This window comes from Microcebus murinus, chromosome 24, assembly GCF_040939455.1.
Source record: "Microcebus murinus isolate Inina chromosome 24, M.murinus_Inina_mat1.0, whole genome shotgun sequence".
NCBI classification, from domain to species: Eukaryota; Metazoa; Chordata; class Mammalia; order Primates; family Cheirogaleidae; genus Microcebus; species Microcebus murinus.
In genome coordinates, this window is record NC_134127.1 from 4,429,131 (window position 1) to 4,449,206 (window position 20,076).

General features: G+C 53.6%; 2 protein-coding genes across 2 annotated transcripts in view; both read left to right on the forward strand.

Moving 5' to 3' along the window:
• The first annotated feature begins 384 nt into the window (after nucleotides 1-384).
• Nucleotides 385-20,076, forward strand: part of GOT1L1 (glutamic-oxaloacetic transaminase 1 like 1) — a 31,565-nt gene continuing 11,873 nt past the window's right edge. Inside the window, exon 1 of the mRNA XM_075997321.1 lies at nucleotides 385-612. Coding sequence (XP_075853436.1) covers nucleotides 609-612 — 4 coding nt within the window. The 5' untranslated portion in view covers nucleotides 385-608. The remainder of the gene's footprint in view (nucleotides 613-20,076) is intronic.
• On the forward strand, nucleotides 1,787-5,077 carry ADRB3 (adrenoceptor beta 3). Its single transcript, XM_075997315.1, has 2 exons — nucleotides 1,787-3,786; nucleotides 4,428-5,077. Exons 1-2 carry the CDS (start codon nucleotides 2,594-2,596, stop codon nucleotides 4,447-4,449), a joined length of 1,215 nt encoding a protein of 404 aa, XP_075853430.1. The 5' UTR covers nucleotides 1,787-2,593; the 3' UTR covers nucleotides 4,450-5,077.

Below are 20,076 nucleotides of genomic sequence, written 5' to 3' on the forward strand. Positions count from 1 at the left end.
TACTCTCTGTGCTCATAAAAGCCTTTGCGAGCAGGAGTCTGGAATTTCTCTTCCCACAGTGTCATTTGGTTATGGGCCTAATCATTCTCTAAACTTAGGCATGGTTATGTGGTTTGGGAAATCTTGTCTTTTTTGAAAATGTAAACATTTTTACACAGGTCCTTCAAAAAACTAGGTCACCCCTAAAGCAATGACATCCTTTGAAGTTGCTTGACTTCCCGACACCCCTTCCCTTCCCCAGCCAACTCCAATATCCTGGAAAAAAAAAACAAAACACCTGCCAAATGCTATGTATTTGTTTTAAAGATTGATTTTTGAGAATCTTATGACACTGCTGTAAGAGAACTGGCAACACCCTAGGGTGTTGCAAAACCCAACTTGGGAGAGGCTGCCTTTGATCAGCAAGGAGCCACACACGGCCAAGACTCGGCCCAGTGGGGCCTGCACCACTCTGGCATGACTTTGGGGGGCAGGGGCAGGGTAGAGGCCAGAGGCTGCCTCTTCACCTCCATCCCCCCAGGCATTTCCACGGATCTGAAGGCCTGCTGGGCGGCGTCCTTCCTGGCCATGGACGGCATTTGCTTGGGAGACCCTGAAAAACCCTGCTCATGGGTGAGTGGCTGGGTCCCTGGGAGATGAAGCCGGTTCTTTTTCCTCAGGGATAATTTTAGGTTCTTACTTCTCCAATCTTCCTAACTCCCAACCCCTGGCTCAGCCTCCCAGAGGGATTGCTTAGACCAGTGACTGACTATACAGCGTTTTTTTTTTTTTTTTTTTTGAAATATGGAGCTGTTCAAAAGCAACTTGCTGGGGCACGGCCCTGCAGGCATTTTCCATGATCGTTTTTTCCCCCTTTGGTCCCCTCCTTTCAGCGGAGGAGGCAAGACGGCCCAAGCACCAGATCCTGACGGGCCCTAATGATTGTATCTTACCTTCCTGCCCCTCAACTTGAACCTGGGGGCTTATTTCCCAGTTTCACACCCAATCTGAGAGGAGCTGGGTCAGCAGCTGGGAGGGCTTGTGCTGGCAGAACTAGGCCTGTTGGGTCTGGGTGAGGAGAGAGAAGGGAAGGGGCCCCGGCTTGTCAGGGGAGGGAGGCCTCTGACCAGGCTGTGGAGAGAACACAGGCCTGGCAGTCCACACACTCAAGGTGAACCTGTGAGTTCCTCAACCCAATGCCTTCTAGTTTGTATTTTTTTTTTTTTTTGAGACAAAATCTCGCTTTGTTGCCCAGGCTAGAGTGAGTGCCGTGGCGTCAGCCTAGCTCACAGCAACCTCAAACTCCTGGGCTCAAGCGATCCTGCTGCCTCAGTCTCCCAAGTAGCTGGGACTACTACTATATATATACTATATATATACTACTATATATAGAAAAAATTAGCCCGGCTAATTTTTTCTATATATATTAGTTGGCCAATTAATTTCTTTCTATTTATAGTAGAGACGGGGGTCTTGCTCTTGCTCAGGCTGGTTTCGAACTCCTGACCTCGAGCAATCCGCCTGCCTCGGCCTCCCGGAGTGCTAGGATTACAGGTGTGAGCCACCACCGTGCTTGGCCTGCCTTCTAGTTTTTAAACGTTCATGAATAAAATCTTTAAGGAAGTGGAGTGAACACTTTACCATGGGAGAGGGGGGGTGATGATGGAAGGTTTGTGGGCAGGTGACGGTGAGCATCCATTTTTAATGTCTTCATGACAGAAGAACTTTAAGGGAAGGGGTCTGTCCGGGAAACTGGAAGGCGGACAGGTGGGGGGGGCGGGGCGGGGAAGATGGAGGAATCCATTCGCTCTGGCATCATAGGTTACCTAAAGGCAAGATCCAAACACAAATGGGCAGTCAATGAAAAAAACTCCAGAAACGTGGCAAATTTCTTCCGTAGTTGTTCTGAAAAACGAACAGGACAGTGGAGGAAAACAGAGGGTAAACGAAATAGAAGAAGGGAAAGGGAGGAAGCTCACTGGGATGAGGTCTTGGGAGAGGAGAGGAGTTAGGGTCTGCCCACCATTACTTTGTTTAAAATACCTTAGTGGCCGGCCAGGGCGCATGAGGGGCGACTGCTAGGGTGCACGGCTCTGCTAGAGCCGGGAGGGCCCCCTCCCCTCTGACTTGGTAAAGGGTGGGGTGCAAGCGTTCGCTCTTCCCCTTGCCCCAGTGCTGCTGCTGGACCTTCTGAGAAAGCAGGCGCAGGGCTCCAGGAATCCAGTGCCAAGGGAGTGCTGTGCTGAGTCCCCGCGCCTGGCCGTGGTAGCGGCGGACAGGTCGTGGCAGAGGAGTCGGGCATCTGCTACTCCAGCTTTGGCTAAAGGAGAACTCGAGCATCCATCCTGCCTCCCTCCCCACACTCCCATCCCCCTCCCGGGGCCCCTCCACTGAGACTAGTGGCCGCTGCCCCTTTAAGCGCAGCCACTCCTCCCCCCAGAGCGGTGGCACCGACGGAGTGGGGAGGGGGCAGGCTGAGAGTCCGCGTCCCTTCCACCGGGAAGATGGCCCAGGCTGGGGGGCTCGCTCCCACGCCCCGCTGCCCCCGCCCCTGAGCCCGGCGATCTGGGAGACTCCCTCCCTGGGTCCCTCCCGCCCCACGCGCGGCGAGGGGATGGCTCCGTGGCCTCACGGGAACGGCTCTCTGGCCTCGTGGCCAGACGCCCCCACCCTGGCGCCCCATACCGCCAACGCGAGTGGGCTGCCAGGGGTGCCGTGGGCGGCGCTGGCGGGGGCGCTGCTGGCGCTGGCGGTGCTGGCCACCGTGGGAGGCAACCTGCTGGTGATCGTGGCCATCGCCCGGACGCCGAGACTCCAGACCATAACCAACGTGTTCGTGACGTCGCTGGCAGCGGCCGACCTGGTAATGGGGCTCCTGGTGGTGCCGCCGGGGGCCACCTTGGCGCTGACTGGCCACTGGCCGTTGGGCGCCACTGGGTGCGAGCTGTGGACGTCGGTGGACGTGCTGTGCGTGACGGCCAGTATCGAGACGCTGTGCGCCCTGGCCGTGGACCGCTACTTGGCCGTGACCAGCCCGCTGCGCTACGGCGCCCTGGTCACCAAGCGCCGCGCCCGGGCAGCCGTGGTGCTGGTGTGGCTCGTATCCGCCGCGGTGTCGTTTGCGCCCATCATGAGCCAGTGGTGGCGCGTAGGGGCCGACGCCGAGGCGCAGCGCTGCCACGCCAATCCGCGCTGCTGCGTCTTCGCCTCCAACATGCCCTACGTGCTGCTCTCCTCCTCCGTGTCCTTCTACCTTCCGCTTCTGGTGATGCTCTTCGTCTACGCGAGAGTGTTCGTCGTGGCTACGCGCCAGCTGCGCGCGATGCGCGGGGAGCTGGGCCGCTTTCCGCCGGAGGAGTCTCCGCCGGCTGCGTCGCGCCCTCGGTCCCCTGCCTTGGCGGGGACGTGCGCCTCGCCCGAGGGAGGGCCCTCCTGCGGCCGGCGGCCCGCGCGCCTGCTGCCTCTCCGGGAACACCGGGCCCTGCGCACCCTGGGGCTCATCATGGGCACCTTCACTCTCTGCTGGTTGCCCTTCTTCCTGGCCAACGTGCTGCGCGCCCTCGGGGGCCACTCTCTAGTCCCCAGCCCGGCATTCCTCGCCCTTAACTGGCTGGGCTATGCCAACTCTGCCTTCAACCCGCTCATCTACTGCCGCAGCCCGGACTTTCGCAGCGCCTTCCGCCGTCTGCTGTGCCGCCGCCGGCGGGAGGAGCCCCGCGCCGCCTCCTCCCCGGCCCGCGTCCCCTCGGGCGCCCCCGCAGCCCTGCGCAGCCCCGCGCAGTCCAGGCAGTGCCCGCCGCTCGACGGGTAGGTCACTCGGGCCAAGGGACCGGTGGCGCAGGATGGGGAAGCGTTGCGTGTCTCCCTGGGTTGACTTGTTGAATTTGGGGGTTGCTAGGACAAGGTGGGGGAGGGTGGCTCTGCCTTAAGAGAACAGAGGACGGGGAGTAGGGAACCAAAACAGATCCGACCAGCCGGATCGAAGCAAAGGGGGGCGGGCTGTTCTTCACCCTGGGACCCAAAGGTGCCCCACGGGAAGGAACGTGCTGCCGCGCCCCAGGCCAGCGTCCTGCCCGGTCGGCTGCAGTTTTGGTTTTCTGGCTCAGTTCTTTGGCCGCCTAGATTTCTTGCGGTCACTAGACCTGGCTCTCGCCCCGGAAGAGAAGGCTAGTGGCTGTCCTACCCCTTCGGCCTCGGTTCTGATTTCTCTCCAAGGTTTCATGGCTATGAAGGTGACAATCCACTTCGGGTGTGAAGGACAGACAAGAACAGGGGCCCCTGTGAGTGCGGATGTGTTCCCGCCCGGGCTGGGTGGGAGTCGGGAGTGGGATTTTTGTGGCTGGGTGGTGCCCCATGCTTTCCAGGGTCCTTGATCTCTGCCCCTCTCGCCAGCTCTCCCTTCCCACCCTCTGCTTCTTCACCCCAACATATGTTCTCTCCATTTTCAGGGCTTCCCGGGGAGTTTCTTAGGCCTTAAGGACAAGAATCAACAAACTCCGTTGACCCAGAACCTTCAGAAAGCCTCTGGCCTCTGTACAGAATGAGCCCGGAATTCCCCAGCTGTAAACTCTGCCCTCCAGAGCCCCATGGTTGGACGGCGGCATGGGGAGGGCCTCCCTCCCAAGTGGGGTTCACACCCTCTCCCTCTCTCTTTTGAGAGGAGGTTTCTAAACCCCACCCTGGACTTCACTGCTACCTTGGAAGTAGCCCTCAGCCGCCCTGGAGCAGCCGGGCTGGCCTGGGTAGGGGCACCTGTCACCTTGTGCACGTGTGTGCTTCATGCTCAGGGCAGAGAGAGCACTTTGGTTCCCTTAATGCTGCTACCAGACCCTGATGAGCCACTCTGGGTTGTAGGCACGGTGGCCCAGGAGGAGAGCAGCAGGCTAGACAAGGTCAAGGTTTGGGGTTTATCCTGGGCTCCCTCTGCAAACACCAGCTCCTCTCACCTTAGCCACGGAACAGCTCTGATCTACCTCACAGTGTCAGGAAGACGTCTCCAGGGTTTGGGGGGGACTCCAGGGTTCATAGGAAGGTGAACCATTAGAACGGATCCCTTATTTTCCTTTTAAAATCAAATTAATAAATATTCCTGAATGCAGTTTATCCTTTGCCCTCTTTTCTCTCCATTTGTTTTCTTTTCATAATCCACTTATTCCCTTCCCTTCGGTTTAGAGCTGGCTTTTGACAGAGGCCATAAATTATGACTAATCCTTGTCCCTTTCTTCCTAATCCTCATCAAACAAAGAATGAAAAGTCTGTTTGGATGCAGGGGAGTGAGCTTGAGTCTTTCACCCTCCTGCTTCCCCACCCTTTCTGGAACTCCTGGAGACCAGTCGCAAGTGAGCGGCAAGGCCACCGTGCCACCCACAGGAGGTCAGCAGGGTTTCCACAGTGGCCAGGCTCAGGGCACGGGGGCATTTGTCATCTCCCATGCTATGAACCAGTGCTAGACTCGTAAGGGCCCAGTGCCACCTGGAACTAGTTTTGTTCAATGCCTTAAGTGTGTGTAGGCACAGAGCATTGTTTGTATCCGGCAAATGTCTTGGGTTATAAATGTATTCTGATGTTTCCCAGCCTCTACATGACTTATGCCGTTCCCCTCGTGCTTGCTGTGCTGCAGAAATATTATCTTCTTTAAGTAAAACTGGAGTTACAAATTTGAGCCTGTTGATACTTTTCCCCCTTATTTTAATTTTTTTTCAGTTTCCTATGGAAAGAAAATTTGTATGGAAATCATTGGATCATTTTGTGAGTTTTTTTTTTTTTTTTGAGACAGAGTCTCACTTTGTTGCCTGGGCTAGAGTGCTGTGGCATCAGCCTAGCTCACAGCAACCTCAAACTCCTGGGCTCAAGTGATCCTCCTGCCTCAGCCTCCTGAGTAGCTGGGACTACAGGCATGTGCCACCATGCTCGGCTAATTTTTTCTATGTATATTTTTAGTTGGTCAATTAATTTCTTTCTATTTATAGTAGAGACGGGGGTCTCACTCTTGCTCAGGCTGGTTTTGAACTCCTGACCTTGAGCCATCCACTCGCCTTGGCCTCCCAGAGTGCTAGGATTACAGGCGTGAGCCACCTCGCCCCGGCCATTTTGTGGGTTCTTATTTACACTCCATGAGCAAAGACCATTGTCCAGGCTGATTTACAGGCTACCTGGTAAATCGCAAACGTTGCACTATATCACTCGTGTGATACAGTACACAAAGCATTGGTGAGGTTCCTGAGCTCTGGAATTATAAACCTTTGATCTGCTCTCAGGACAAGCTTGGTGGATTTCCACATATGGGTGTTCCCTGTGCATTGGACCTGTCCACGCTGCCTTCTTTGCTCCAGGAGCCCAGGTTTTATTTCTTAGGATGTTGGCATACCAAAGATGGCTCTCTCTCTCTTTCAACCCTGAGCAGTGCAAGATCTCCCCTGTCTGAGGCGTGGAAGGGTTTCTTGGCAAGGACTCAATCTTTCAACTGTGGCTCGTAGTGGAGGAGGAAGTTCTTGCTTGACAAAAAAAAGAGAGCCTCCTCTCCCCATCTCTGGATATTTTCCCAGCGCCACTGAGCAAAGCTGGCCAGTAAGTCCTCTGGTTTGTACACTCGTCCTTGAACGTTGTCCAGGGCTCATGCTGCCGGGGTCTTGCTCGACACGCGCCCGTGTGCCAGCTGTCAGACTCCTTGGGAATGTTTAGACTTGTACTGGGGCCGTGGGTTCCATCTGCGGACTGTCACCCGTGCCCCTGACAGGTGGAGAGGCGGTCCCTGTGGGCGCTGCTCCAGCAGCTTGGGGGGGGGGCAGGTGTGGAGCTGAGGGAGACTGACTTCCGCGGACGGGAGCTTTTTTTGCTAGCACAGGCCCCGAGCGCGCCAACTCCACGAGAGCCATGCAGGGCCGGCCGGGCTTGTGGCCGATGACAGGGACAAGGGGCTGAGTTGGAGGGAGGCCGTGGGGGCCCTGCCCTCCTCCGCGCAGGGCGGGCTGGGGAGGTTGCCAGAGTCCCGGACCTCTGCCCGCGGCCGGCTCCGCGGGGCCTGGAGGAGGAGAGCCGGGCTGCGACCCCGACGGCCGCCCGGCTGCAATTGCACCCCGGCTGCAATTGCACCCCAGGTGGCTTCTCCCCGCCGTGCCCCGGGGAGCCCCGCGAGGGCCCGGGCGAGCCTCGGCACCTGGGCGCCTCTCGCGTCCGCCGTGAAGCCCAAGACCCGTGCCCGCGCGCGGCCACCTGCTCTGGCGTGGCTCGTTGCTTTCTGTGAGGTGGCAGGGATTCGCGCCGCTGCTCTCCGTTTCCTCCTCGGTGCAGTAAGTACACCGCGAACCCGGCCTCCTCCTCGCCCGGCCGAGCGAGCGCCCCCTGACGGCCATGCGAGGCTCCGCGGGCGTGTTGTTGCCGCCTTTCCAGAAAATAGGACCTGCCCATAAAATGAGCCCTGCAGGATGTCTAAGCATTTGCCCAATAGAAGCCCTGCCCCCAAAATAAGACCTACCCATAAAATGAGCCCTGGCGGGATGTCTAAGCATTTGCCCAATAGAAGCCCTTCCCCGAAAATAAGACCTACCCATAAAATGAGCCCTGCAGGATGTCTAAGCATTTGCCCAATAGAAGCCCTGCCCCCAAAATAAGACCTACCCATAAAATAAAACCTAGCAGGATGTCTAAGCATTTGTGCAATAGAAGCTCTACCACGAAAATAAGCCCTGCCCATAAAATGAGCCCTGGCGGGATGTATAAACATTTGTGCAATAGAAGCCCTACCCCGAAAATAAGACCTAGTGATGGCCCTGGCTACGCAGCAGCGCATCTGAACGACACATGCATTTCCTGGCAGAGCGGTCAAGAAGATGAGCAGCCTTTCTCATCTGCCCCATGAGAGCTCTAGCGCCCCACATGAAAGATTGGGGCCAATGGTTCTAAAGGAAATAGAGTCGCAAGACATTCAGGATGGAATTCGGGGTTTGGAGAGTTATGGTGATGTTCCAGAAGAAGACGACTTCACTATATTGGAATAAATGTAGATTGTTGTACCATACTTAAAAATAACAGCACATACCCTGAAAATAAGCCCTAGGGTGTCTTCTTGAGGAAAAATAAATATAAGACCCTGTCTTAGTTTCGGGGAAACACGGTAGTATTGTCGCCAGACCGGCAGCCAGAACGGCAGTTTCCGCTTGGCCTGGGCTGTCAGGGCTGGAGGAGACCATAGAAAAAGTTTGCTCCAATCTTTTGATAAAACGGATGAAGAAACTGATTTCTAGAGATCCGTAAGAAACACTTAAAATGCCTTTAGTCATTGAAAGGCAGTACCGTGCTAAAGAGCACAGAATTCAGAGAGGGAAGCACAAGTAAAAAGGAAGGAAGGAAATGACCATTTATGAACCACTTGCTGTGTGCCAAGCACTATAAGAGGTGCTCCACAAATGCTGTGATATGTAATAGTGACAACAAATAAACACTAGAGCCTCATAGAAAGCAAATAGCTTGCTCGTGTTGATTCAAACCTGGTCTACCAGAGTCCAAAGTTCACTTTCTTTTCTCGAAAGCACTGCTGACAATCGGTTAAGTGAACTGAACAAGTTACTTAGCCTCTCTGGCCTTTTCTTTGCCTGCCAGTCAAATGGAGATTATGTTATTGCTCTATGTAGCTCATGCAGACGGGTTTTGAGGACCCAAAGAGATAGCGTATGTGAAAGTGGTTTGGAAACAGAAAGGGCTTCTTTGGTGCAAACGGTGGCATCAGAGTCTGGGGCTAGAATGAGTCCCCGGTCTCCTGTGTGGCCTTGCTTCTGTTGACAGCCTGGGTCTTGGACTCGTATGTCTTTGGTCACTGTGGGCATGCAGAGGGCTTGGTCCCTCTTCTGCAGGTCTGTACCCACCGCAGACTAACCCCTTGGTTTTCTGTCCCTGTCACTATACTCTGCTCTGTCCATATTTCCACGTTCAGACTCTGGGCTGGCCCGTGCCCCATATTTTGGTCCTGGTTTGGATCACCCCACCATTGCTGATGCAGCGTTTACAATGAGATAAGTTTTGAGGATGGGTAGAATGTTTACAACAGAGAGCACTTCTAGGTGCCAGGACCTTATGGTCCATTACGGTAGGGGTTCATGAGACCAGAGCCCTAACAACCAGAAAGAGGAGGGAGGGCATATACATTTGCTAGGGCTGCCATGACAAATTACGGAGTGATTTGACCGGATGCGGTGGCTCACGCCTCTAATCCTGGCACTCTGGGGGGCCGAGGTGGGAGGATTGTTTGAGCTCAGGAGTTCGAGACCAGCCTGAGTAGAAGTGAGACCCTGTCTCTACCAAAAATAGAAAAAATTAGCCAGGCATGGTGGCGCATGCCTGTAGTCCCAGCTACTCGGGAGGCTGAGGCAGGAGGATCGCTTGAGCCCAGAAGTTGGAGGTTGCTGTGAGCTAGGCTGGCATGGCAGCCACGGCACTCTAGCCCAGGCAACAGAATGAGACTCTGTCTCAAAAAACAAAAAATAAAAACAAACATAAAACTCCAAACAAACAAACAAAAAAAACTGAGTGGCTTAAAACAATAGAAATTTATTCTGTCACAGTTCTATAGACTAGAAGTCCAAAAGGAAGGTGTTGGCAGGGTGGTGCTCTCCCAGAAGGCTCTCGGGGAGGATTCCTTCCTCACCTCTCCCAGCCTCTGGTGGTTGCTGGCAATCCTTGGTGCTGTTTTGCTTGTAGCTATATCTCTCCAACTTCTCCCCCGTCTGTGTCCAGATTTCTCTCTTCTTATAAGGACATCAGTCATTGGATAGGGCCCAACCTAATCCAGTATGACCTCATTTTAACTTGATTACATTTGCAAAGACCCCATATCCAAATAAGGTCACATTTGCAAGTTCTAGGAGTTAAAGATTTCAACACATGTTTCAGGGAAACACATTCAACTCCTAACAGAGGGTACAATGGGGAGGGGGCACCATTGCTCCTGGCTTTCCCTCTTATTCCTGTTGCTTCAAACCTACATTTTTGGTTTTTTTTTTTGAGACAGGGTCTCACTCTGTTGCCTGGGCTAGAGTGCCGTGGCATCAGTGTAGCTCACAGCAACCTCAAACTCCTGGGCTCAAGCTATCCTCCTGCCTCAGCCTCCCGAGTAGCTGGGACTATAGGCTTCCGCCACCATGCCCGGCTAATTTTTTCTATATATTTTTAGTTGGCCAATTAATTTCTTTCTATTTTTAGTAGAGACAGGGGTCTCACTCTTGCTCAGGCTGGTTTCGAACTCCTGACCTTGAGCGATCCGCCTGCCTCGGCCTCCCAGAGTGCTAGGATTACAGGCGTGAGCCACCGCGCCTGGCCCAAACCTACATTTTTAAGGCTCTGTTTCATCTTATCACCAGCCAGAAGAATGGTGGGGGTCTTTCCGTTCCTGGGTTTCCATTTCTGGGCCTTTCTTCCTAACTCCCTGGGTCCAGATTTGAGAGGCCATGAAAAAGTCAGACCTTGTATTTGTTGTCCCCTGGAGTAGAAGTTGCTATCTGCTCTCCTTTCTTCCCATCTTCTTTTGGTAATAGGACCCTTAAATTTCAGCTGGAAACACAGCCTCCTGGCTGAAAGCACTCTGCAGCTCGCTTGCAGTTAGGCGTGGCCATGTGACTAAGTGCTGGCCAGCTCCAGTGTGCGGCTTCCAGGCCCGTGTGAAAGGGGAAGGGGATATCTTTCCCATCAACTTCTCCTCTTTCCATGGGCAGGAATGCAGGTGTGATGGTGAGAACTGAAGCAGCCACTTTAGGATATGAGACAGCAACCATGTGTTGTAGATGGCAGAAGAACCAGATAGAAGAAGCCTGGATCTCTGGCAGCCACCATTGCATCCCTGGACTGCTTATGTCTGAGACTCTTAGATAAAAGAGAAATAAACTTCTATCTTGTTTAAGCCACAGTTATAATATTTTGGCCTTATTTATTTATTTACAGTAGAGGATCCAAACAAATACACCAGCGAAGCGATGGTAAAGAAGGGTATACCTTCTTTAGGGAGATGCACAGACATCTCCTTGGTTCTGTGATCAGTGTAGCTTGGGCTAATCCAGCTGTGAAACTGCCTTGCTCTGGTACCTCTCAGGTACCTCTGATGTGTGGGAACTGACATCTCTGTAGAGTCTGAGCTCTTGTGGCACCTGAGACCGCCAAGTCCATCTCCTTGACATTGGTTCTCATGCGGATAATTACCAGTGAGCTTCCTGAGGCTGCCAAAACAAATTACCACAATCTCGGTGGATTAAAACAACAGAAATTTATTCCTGCATAGTTCTGGAGGTCAGAGGTCTGAAATCAAGGTGTCAAAAGGGCTGCTTCCTTCCGGAGGCTCTGAAGGAGGCTGTCTCCTGCCTCTTTCCTGGCTACTAGGGGCTCTGGCAATGCTTGACGTTCCTGGGCTCATAGACATAGCACTCCAGTCTTTATCTCTGCCTTCACGCGGCTCCCCCCCCCCAGCCCCCTGTGTCCCTGTGTGTCTTTTCCTTTCTGTCTCTTGTGAAGACACCTGTCATTGGATTTGGAGCCCACTGTAATCCAGGATCCTTATCTCAAGATCCTTATCTTTTTTTTTTTTTTTTTTTGAGACAGAGTCTCACTTTGTTGTCCAGGCTAGAGTGAGTGCCGTGGCGTCAGCCTAGCTCACAGCAACCTCAAACTCCTGGGCTCAAGCGATCCTCCTGCCTCAGCCTCCCGAGTAGCTGGGACTACAGGCATGCGCCACCATGCCCGGCTAATTTTTTTTTTTTTATATATATATCAGTTGGCCAATTAATTTCTTTCTATTTATAGTAGAGACGGGGTCTCGCTCTTGCTCAGGCTGGTTTTGAACTCCTGACCTTGAGCAATCCGCCCGCCTCGGCCTCCCAAGAGCTAGGATTACAGGCGTGAGCCACAGCGCCCGGCCTTGGATCTTCTTTTTTTTTGTGGTTGTGGACGCCTTTTAGCATTGCCTTCTTGGCCTTCAAAGCCTTTGCTTTGGCTTCGGCTTTGGGAGGGGCAGGAGCTTCCTTCTTTGCCTTGGCGCCATCTTGTGAAAAGGGGTTTCCATTTCTGAGCAGCCACACTGGATGACACGAAGGCACAGCCAACGTAGTTCCCAAAATCTCTTCCGAGGGAAACGAGAAGAAATGCTGCTTCCGCCTTGACATTCCCAGAAGGGAGCAGGGGTGGGCGGGTGCCCGTTGAGGGGTCCTGGGAGCCCGTCCTCCTGTGGTCTCCGCGTGGGCGAGAATCCGAGCTAACTGATGCTGGAACAATCTCCCAGGACAACGGGGAGAGGGGCCGGAGGAACGAGGGAAACACAGGCAGCTGCTTTTCCAGTGGAGAAATTCCTACCATTTTTTTTTGGTTTGGGGGAGGGAGAAACACATGGGGCTGAAGGCAGACTTCACACTCCGGCTCCCTCCAGGCTCAGGGCCCAGCTGCTCGAGGCCTCGCTCCCATTTCCTAGGAAGCAAACTGTATTTCTGCCCCCTGAACCACCCTCGCGGCCTACCGCTGCCAGGGCGGCAGCTGTCTGACATTGACCTGGGTAGTCTGGTATTGGAGCTTCCAACCTTGCACAAGGAAGCACGTTTTAAAACTTTACCTTTGCTTTTCTTTAACAATTCTCACAAGTTGTAATGAAAAAAATCTGTTTCTTTAAAAAAAAAAAAATGAGGAGGTATAAAGGTTGTACAAAATAAGGGGATTACTATTGACACATAAGACATTGTTTATTTTATTATTATTTTTTTTGTCTAATGCATCCTGGTGTGCTAGAGACATTGTTTAAATTAAACAGATATTTTTCTAAATCGCCTGTGCCTGCCAACCTCTCTCCCCAGCCTTGGTCTGGTGCCTGGTATTTTTGTGGAGGACATCTGGCAACCCCACTCCCTGGTCACTGCCTTCACTCGGGCCTTCAGCGCTTTCTAACCGGATTAACTAGAATGTTCTCCACTTGCACTTCCTGCAAGCCTGTAGAGGGAGTTTTCTAAAATATAAATCTGATCATGCCATTCTTTTCTCAAAGTCATTAAAGGGTGTCCTAAAACTTTTGGGGTAAGATTCAGATTCCTTAACATAAAGGGCCTGGCATTATATGGACAGAACCTACCTTTCTAACCTGATTTCTCTCTCCCCCCTACACTTTTATTCCAATCATACTTAAATTCAAATTCACTAAAGAATTTCTCATTGGCCGGGCGCGGTGGCTCATGCCTGTCATCCTAGCACTCTGGGAGGCCAAGGCGGGCAGATAGCTCGAGGTCAGGAGTTCTAAACCAGCCTGAGCAAGAGCGAGACCCCGTCTTTACCAAAAATAGAAAGAAATTAATTGGCCAACTAAAAATATATACAAAAAATTAGCCGGGCATGGTGGCGCATGCCTGTAATCCTAGCACTCTGGGAGGCTGAGGTGGGAGGATTGCTTGAGCTCAGGAGTTTGGAGACCAGCCTGAGCAAGAGTGAGACCTTGTCTCTACTAAAAAGAAAGAAATTAGCCAAATAACTAAAAATAGGAAAAATTAGCCAGGCATGGTGGCACGTGCCTGTACTTGGGAGGCTGAGGCAGGAGGATCACTTGAGCCCAAGAGTTGGAGGTTGCTGTGAGCTAGGCTGACGCCACAGCACTGTAGCTCAGGCAAGAGAGTGAGACTCTGTCTCAAAAAACAACAAAAAGAATTTCTCATGATTTTTTTTTTTTTTGGTCTCTTATCTTCACATCCCATATCCTTTGTCATCCATCCAAACCCAGATTGTACCTTCTGCTCATCCATCCATCTCAGTTTTTATAGAGTGAACAGACTCTAAATATGGCACAAGGTAAAACTGACAAGGCTTGCCGTCGGCTTGCATGTAGGGTTTAAGAGAAAAAGAGAAATCGGGGATGAACGCAAGAATTTTGTTTCGAGCACCCAGCAGAATGAACTCACCATTTAAAAAATGGGGGGGGGGGAACAAAAAACCAAAACGTGATACGAGCAGGTTTGGTGGGGGATATGAAATTATGAGCTAGTTTTTGGATGTAGTACTTTCAAAAGTCTATTAGTTATCAGTTATTTATTGGAACGTCAAATAGGCATCGGATTTTCAAGTCTAAATGTCAGGAGAAAAGTTGGGGCTGAATATGTAAATTTGAGAGAAGGGCACATAAGCGCTCGTAGAAGTAGGTAAGATCACCTGCATGGGGACCACAGGCGCAGAGGAGAGGGACTCCGAGCACTGGGGCATCTCCGCATTTAGAGGTCAGAAATGGGTCAGCAAAGCCAACAGAGAGGCAGCGGCAGTGAAGTAAAGAAGAACGAAAGCGAGGTAGTGTGCTGGACGCCACGTGGAAGAAAGCGTCTTAAGGAAGACAAGAGTCAGCTGTGTCACACGCTGGGGAGGCATCAAGTAAGTGCTGTGGCAGTGTGTACAGCTAGCATTACAGCCCTTGTCACAGCTCTTATTTGTTTGACCGGGGAAAGAACCGAGCGGCACACGAAGAGTTGGAGATCAGCCTTTATTCTTCTACAGCAGGCTCAGCACGTCTAGTGTTTTCGTGTCTTCCGATGTTCCCTCGCTGTTCTCCCCCTTCCCGCCCTTCTGCTTCTGCTTTTATACCCGTGGTAGGGCTCAAGAAGCGTCCAATCAGCTACAAGCTTTAACATCCAATCAACTACAAGCTTTAACATCCAATTAGCAACAAGCTTTAACATCCAACCAGAAACAGTGGGATTCAAAAGTTACCCAATCAGGATCAGGCAAGCAGCGTGGCTGGAAACAGGCAGCACGCGGGCGTCCAGGGCGATTGTGAGCCGCCGTGGGCCCGGCCCCAGCAGCGTGCCTCTAACCAGCCTCATGCAGGGCTGGCCCCCGGAGATGCGGAACCACGGGGAGGTGGCAATCGGCCGCGACCTGATGCCCGACATTTTCCACATCATTCCCCCCCCTTTTTTTTTTTTTGAGACAGAGTCTTGCTTTGTTGCCCAGGCTAGCGTGCCCTGGCGTCAGCCTGGCTCACAGCAACCTCAAACTCCTGGGCTCGAGTGATCCTTCTGCCTCAGCCTCCCGAGTAGCTGGGACTACAGGCATGCGCCACCATGCCTGGCTAATTTTTTATATATATATCAGTTGGCCAATTAATTTCTTTCTATTTATAGTAGAGACGGGGTCTCACTCTTGCTCAGGCTGGTTTTGAACTCCTGACCTTGAGCAATCCGCCCGCCTCGGCCTCCCAAGAGCTAGGATTACAGGTGTGAGCCACCGCGCCCGGCCCATTCCCCCCTTTTGATGCCCTTATCAGTTTACACAGAGGCATCAACCTCTCTATGAACCTAATAACTACATTGGGCCCCATGGTTACCATAGCCCTTTGACTTTGGTAGTTACAGTTCCTGATTGGTTTACATCCCCAGAGAGCCCCAACCAAGACCACAGAGGCACCCCATGTAAACCCAGAAAAGGATTACCAAAGCAAGTTAGTCCAGTCTCTTGGGGCGAAAGCCCCGAGTCCAATTCCCATGACAGTCCAGACCAGTGGTCCCATACAGTCCAGCCATATTCAGGGCCAACTTGAGCGTCTGAGCCGGATCTTCAGCGGGTCCTGTTGACCTTGTTGCACCGCCCAATGACTGGTCAGATCATCTGTCTCGGTTCACTTCACTCGGGAATGGTGGGTCCATGGAGTGACACCTGCAACTTTGACCGCAGTGGGGGTAACCAATATCACAGTATAGGGTCCCTTCCAGGTTGGCTCTAGGGGTTCCTTCTTCCAATCCTTTATCCAGACCAGGTCCCCAGGTTTATGGGGGTGGACTGGGAGTCCCAGTCCAATTTGGTTTCTCTCTTGAACAGTCTGGTGTATAGTGGCCATGCTTTTAGCCAAGGCCTGGAGCTGTTGGTCCAGGTTCAATTCTCCCAACTGCCTAGCGTCCCCCTTCAGGTGTTTGATGTTGGGGGGTGGCCTACCATATAGGATCTCAAAGGGTGGGTACCCGTTGGGGCCAGGAGTGCATCTTACCCGCAGTAAGGCATCTACCCAGGGTAATTGTCTCTCCTGACAGAGTAACCTTGAGGGTTCGGTTCACACACTCTACTTTCCCTGAGCTCTGTGGCCTATAGGCTGTATGTAACTTCCACTGGATACCTAATGCCTAATGTCTTGGATAGGACCTGTGTAACTTCTGCAGTGAAGCTAGGTCCATTATCGCTGCTGATGGAGAGAGGCAAGCCGTACCGGGGGATGACCTCTCTCAGGCAAGAGCTTCACTACTTCTCTGGCCTTCTTGGTTCGGATGGGGACAGCTTCAACCCAACTTGAGAAAGTACATATCATAACAAGCAAATACTTGTATCCTCAGCTTGGTTTGATTTCTGTGAAATCCACTTCCACATCCTCGAATGGGGACACCCCAGTGTGCTGAATTCCTGGAGCTGGCCTTGGTTTAGCCACTGCATTGTTTGACACAATGGGATAGGCCAGCTTTTCCAGGATGAAGATGGTTTGGTTGGGCCTGGCACCGAGCACTGGCCGTCATTACCACAACTGCCACCATCCATCTGCGTTTTTCTTGGCCTGTTCCTGCTCTGCCCATTGGTCTTCCTCTGGCATGTGCCTGGGTTTCTCTGGCCACTCAGGGGCCAGAAGAATGTGGCGTTTGGTGGGATCCTCTGGTTGTCCCATACTGGCTGCCTGCCTTGCTGCCTGGTCTGCCAGGTGGTTACCGTTGGTGACTGAGTCTGTGCCCTTCTGGTGCCCCCTGCAGTGGATGACTGCAATCTCCTTCGGTGCCCACACTGCTTCCAATAGTTGAAGAATTTCTTCTTTTCCCCTGGTGGTCAACAGCCCTCTTTCCTTGTAGATTGCCCCGTGTATGTGCACCGTAGCGAAGGCATATTTGGAGTCTGTATATACATTGGCCCTTTTGTCGTACCTGCGGGCTTGGATGAGTGCCCATAACTCTGCCCTCTGGGCTGACCATCCCTGAGGCAGAGGGGCTGACGTGATGACTTCGCTCCCTGTGGTGACTGCGTAGCCAGCCAACCGTTTGCCATCCTGGATGTAGCTGCTGCTGTCTGTAGAGCTCGAGGTCAGGCACCGGCAACAGACCATCCATCAAGTCTGGCCAGCTTGCACAGACCTCCTCCAAGGCCTCAGCACAGTCATGGTCCGGGGGCCCTGGCCCGGTAGGAAGGAAGGTGGCAGGACTCAAGGTCTGCACACGGACATCCTGCCCAAACACACCAGTCCACCTTCTTAAACAAACGAGGCAGCCATCCCAACGCTGCCGAGTCCAGCCACTTGGACAGACAGGCCACTGGCCTCTGCCAGGGGCCCACAGTCTGCACCATTACCCCCACAGGTACCTGCCTCTCACCTCTGAGGGCAGCTTGTTCAGCTTCAAGCTGGGCCTGGAGCTCCCACACCATCTGTTCCAGTGTCTTCCGTTCCAGGTGTGCACTTGTGTCCTGCTCCTTCTTCAGCTCCTCAGCCATCATGGTGGCATCGGTGATGGCCTTTTTGGCCTCCTCTGCCTCCCCACTCAGGTGGGCCAAATCCACCTTGAGCTGCTTCTTCTGCTTCAGGAGGCCTGTGTTCTGCGAATGCAGGAGGTTGAGGCGCTTGGTGGCCTCCAACAGTTCCTGCTCCGCCAGCCACCAGCTGCACTCACCCTGCTTCAGCGTAGCCCATAGCTCCTCCAGCTCAGAAGCCAACAGCACAGCCCGGCGCTCCAGGGCCTGCGCCTGCTCTCGGAGCTCAGCTGCCAGCCGCTGCTCCTCATCCCGCCCTGCCTGCTCCTCCTTCTGTTGGGCCTGCAGCAGCCATGTGGCCACCTGGGCCTCCATGGCCTGCTGGGTAGCATGGCCCAGCTGCAGCTCCAGGTCCCTGAGGTCACCCTCCATCTTCTCCTTGAGCCTCAGTGCTTCGTTGTGGGCCCGGGTCTCAGCATCCAGGGAGGCCTGCAGGGACTCCACTGCCCGCTGGTGGTTGTGCCTCAGGTCAGCACACTCCTTATCTTTCTCTGCCAGCTTCTTCTTGGCCTTCTCCAGCTCCTCGGTCCTCTGGATGGCGTCTGCCTCATACTTGCTCAGCAAGTCCTGTCCCAAAAGAGGTACCGGACAGTCTGGCATGTGGAGGACCTCGTGCCTTATAATTGAATGTTCTGCTCCAACATCCACAAATGTCATCTGTTGGCCCCCTACTTCCATCTCGACTGTGGGTTCCTGAGGGCTGAAGGAACCCGGTCGGCCCAACTCGGACTCAATGCCAGTGAGCCCCACTGGCTCTTGGGCTTCCGGTTTCTGTTGGGTTGTCCTGAACGGGGCCCTCCTTTGCAACAGGTGACTTCTCTTGTGGGGACATTCATTCTTCCAGTGGCCAAACCTTTTGCAATTGGCACATTGGTCTCTTGCCAGGGGCACCCGTCCTCTGGTTCCCCCCTTTCATGGGGTTCCAGACCGCACTAGCCGACTTCCCTTATGTGGGCATTCATTCTTCCAGTGGCCAAACCTTTTGCAATTGGCACACTGGTCTCCCGCTTAGGGCTCCCGTCTGGTTCCCCCCTTTACTAGCTGACTTCCCTTGTGGGGACATTCGTTCTTCCAGTGGCCAAACCCCTTGCAACTGGCACACTGGTCTCTTGCCAAAGGTGCCAGTCCTCTGGTTACCCCCTTTACTAGCTGACATCCTCTGTGGGGACATTCACTCTTCTAGTGGCCAAACCTCTTGCAATTGGTGCACTGGCCTCTTGCCAAAGGTGCCCGTCCTCTGGTTACCCCCTTTCGTGGGAGTCTGGGCTGCCTGGACGGGTTGGATCTACCGAGGGCAGCGGCCAGGAGGGCAGCCTTTTTCTTCATCCTCTGGTCTTCCTCCCTCTGAGCAGTCCAGTCCCGGTTGACGTACACCTTCTGGGCCACCTCCATTAACTGCATGATATGCATGACATGCCTGTGAATCCTTCGTTTCTGCAGCTTCCTCCGAATGTCAGAGGCTGACTGCCCGACAAACGCTGCATTCACCATTCTCTGGTTTTCGGCTGCCTCCGGGCCAATAGGTGTGTATATCCGGTATGCTTCACAGAGGCACTCACAGAAGTCATACGGTGACTCCTCTGGCTTCCGGGTAATGAAGGCAACCTTAACATCCAAGGATGTTAAAGCTTGTTGCTGATTGGATGTTAAAGCTTGTTGCTGATTGGATGTTAGAGCTTGTAGTTGATTGGACGCTTCTTGAGCCCCACCAAGGGTATAAAAGCAGGGGCAGAAGGGCAGGAAGGGGGAGAGCATCGAGGGAACATCGGAAGACATGAAGAGAGCTGTAACACTAGGCGTGCTGAGCCTGCTGTAGAAGAATAGAGGCTGTGCTCCGACTCTTCGTGTGCCGCTCGGTTCTTTCCCCGGTCAAATGAATAAGAGCTGTGACAAGGGCTGTAACGCTAGCTGTACACACTGCTGCAACATTTTGGTTCCCTGACCAGGAAAGCTGACCGAGCTGGCTCCTTGAAGTCACCGGATCGGGGAACGTCGCAGACGGTGGACGGCATCAGCAGAGCTGGCTGCTTGGAGCCACCAGAACGGCGGACGGTGCAGACGGCGCGGACGAGCGGACTGCACCCTGACAGTGGATGGCACTGAGTAGCATCTCTCCCTTCAGCACCAAGAGCTATTGGCCAAGGGCAATAAGCTTGCCGAGGCCTTGCTGAGGGAGGGGAAGCAGGGGCATTGACGCGGGTCACGCTGCGACAGGCCTCCCGGCAGGTGCTGGCCTCCATGGTGCTGTTGCCCAAGGGCAATAACAGGAGGCTGAGCAGGTGGGTGCCGGGCTTAGCCAGCTGGAGCGGCAGACCAAGGCCAGGACGTTGGACAAGGTAGGGTCCCTGGGACCCGCCCAGGATCGGTGTTCATTGTGGAGAGTGGTGACTGGGACTGCATCCGACACCTTAACATGGTCAGTTTCTCCACCGCTGGCATCTGCCCCGGCCTTCCAGATGCCTCTGCATGAAATGCGAGGTCCACTGCAGGTTTGGGATGCCGGAACCATCCAGCCGGGGCAACCTGCCCTGTATTATCAGCCTTTCTCCACCACCGATGGGCCAGGAGTTCAAGACCAGCCTGGGCAGCATAGCGAGATCCCATCTCTAC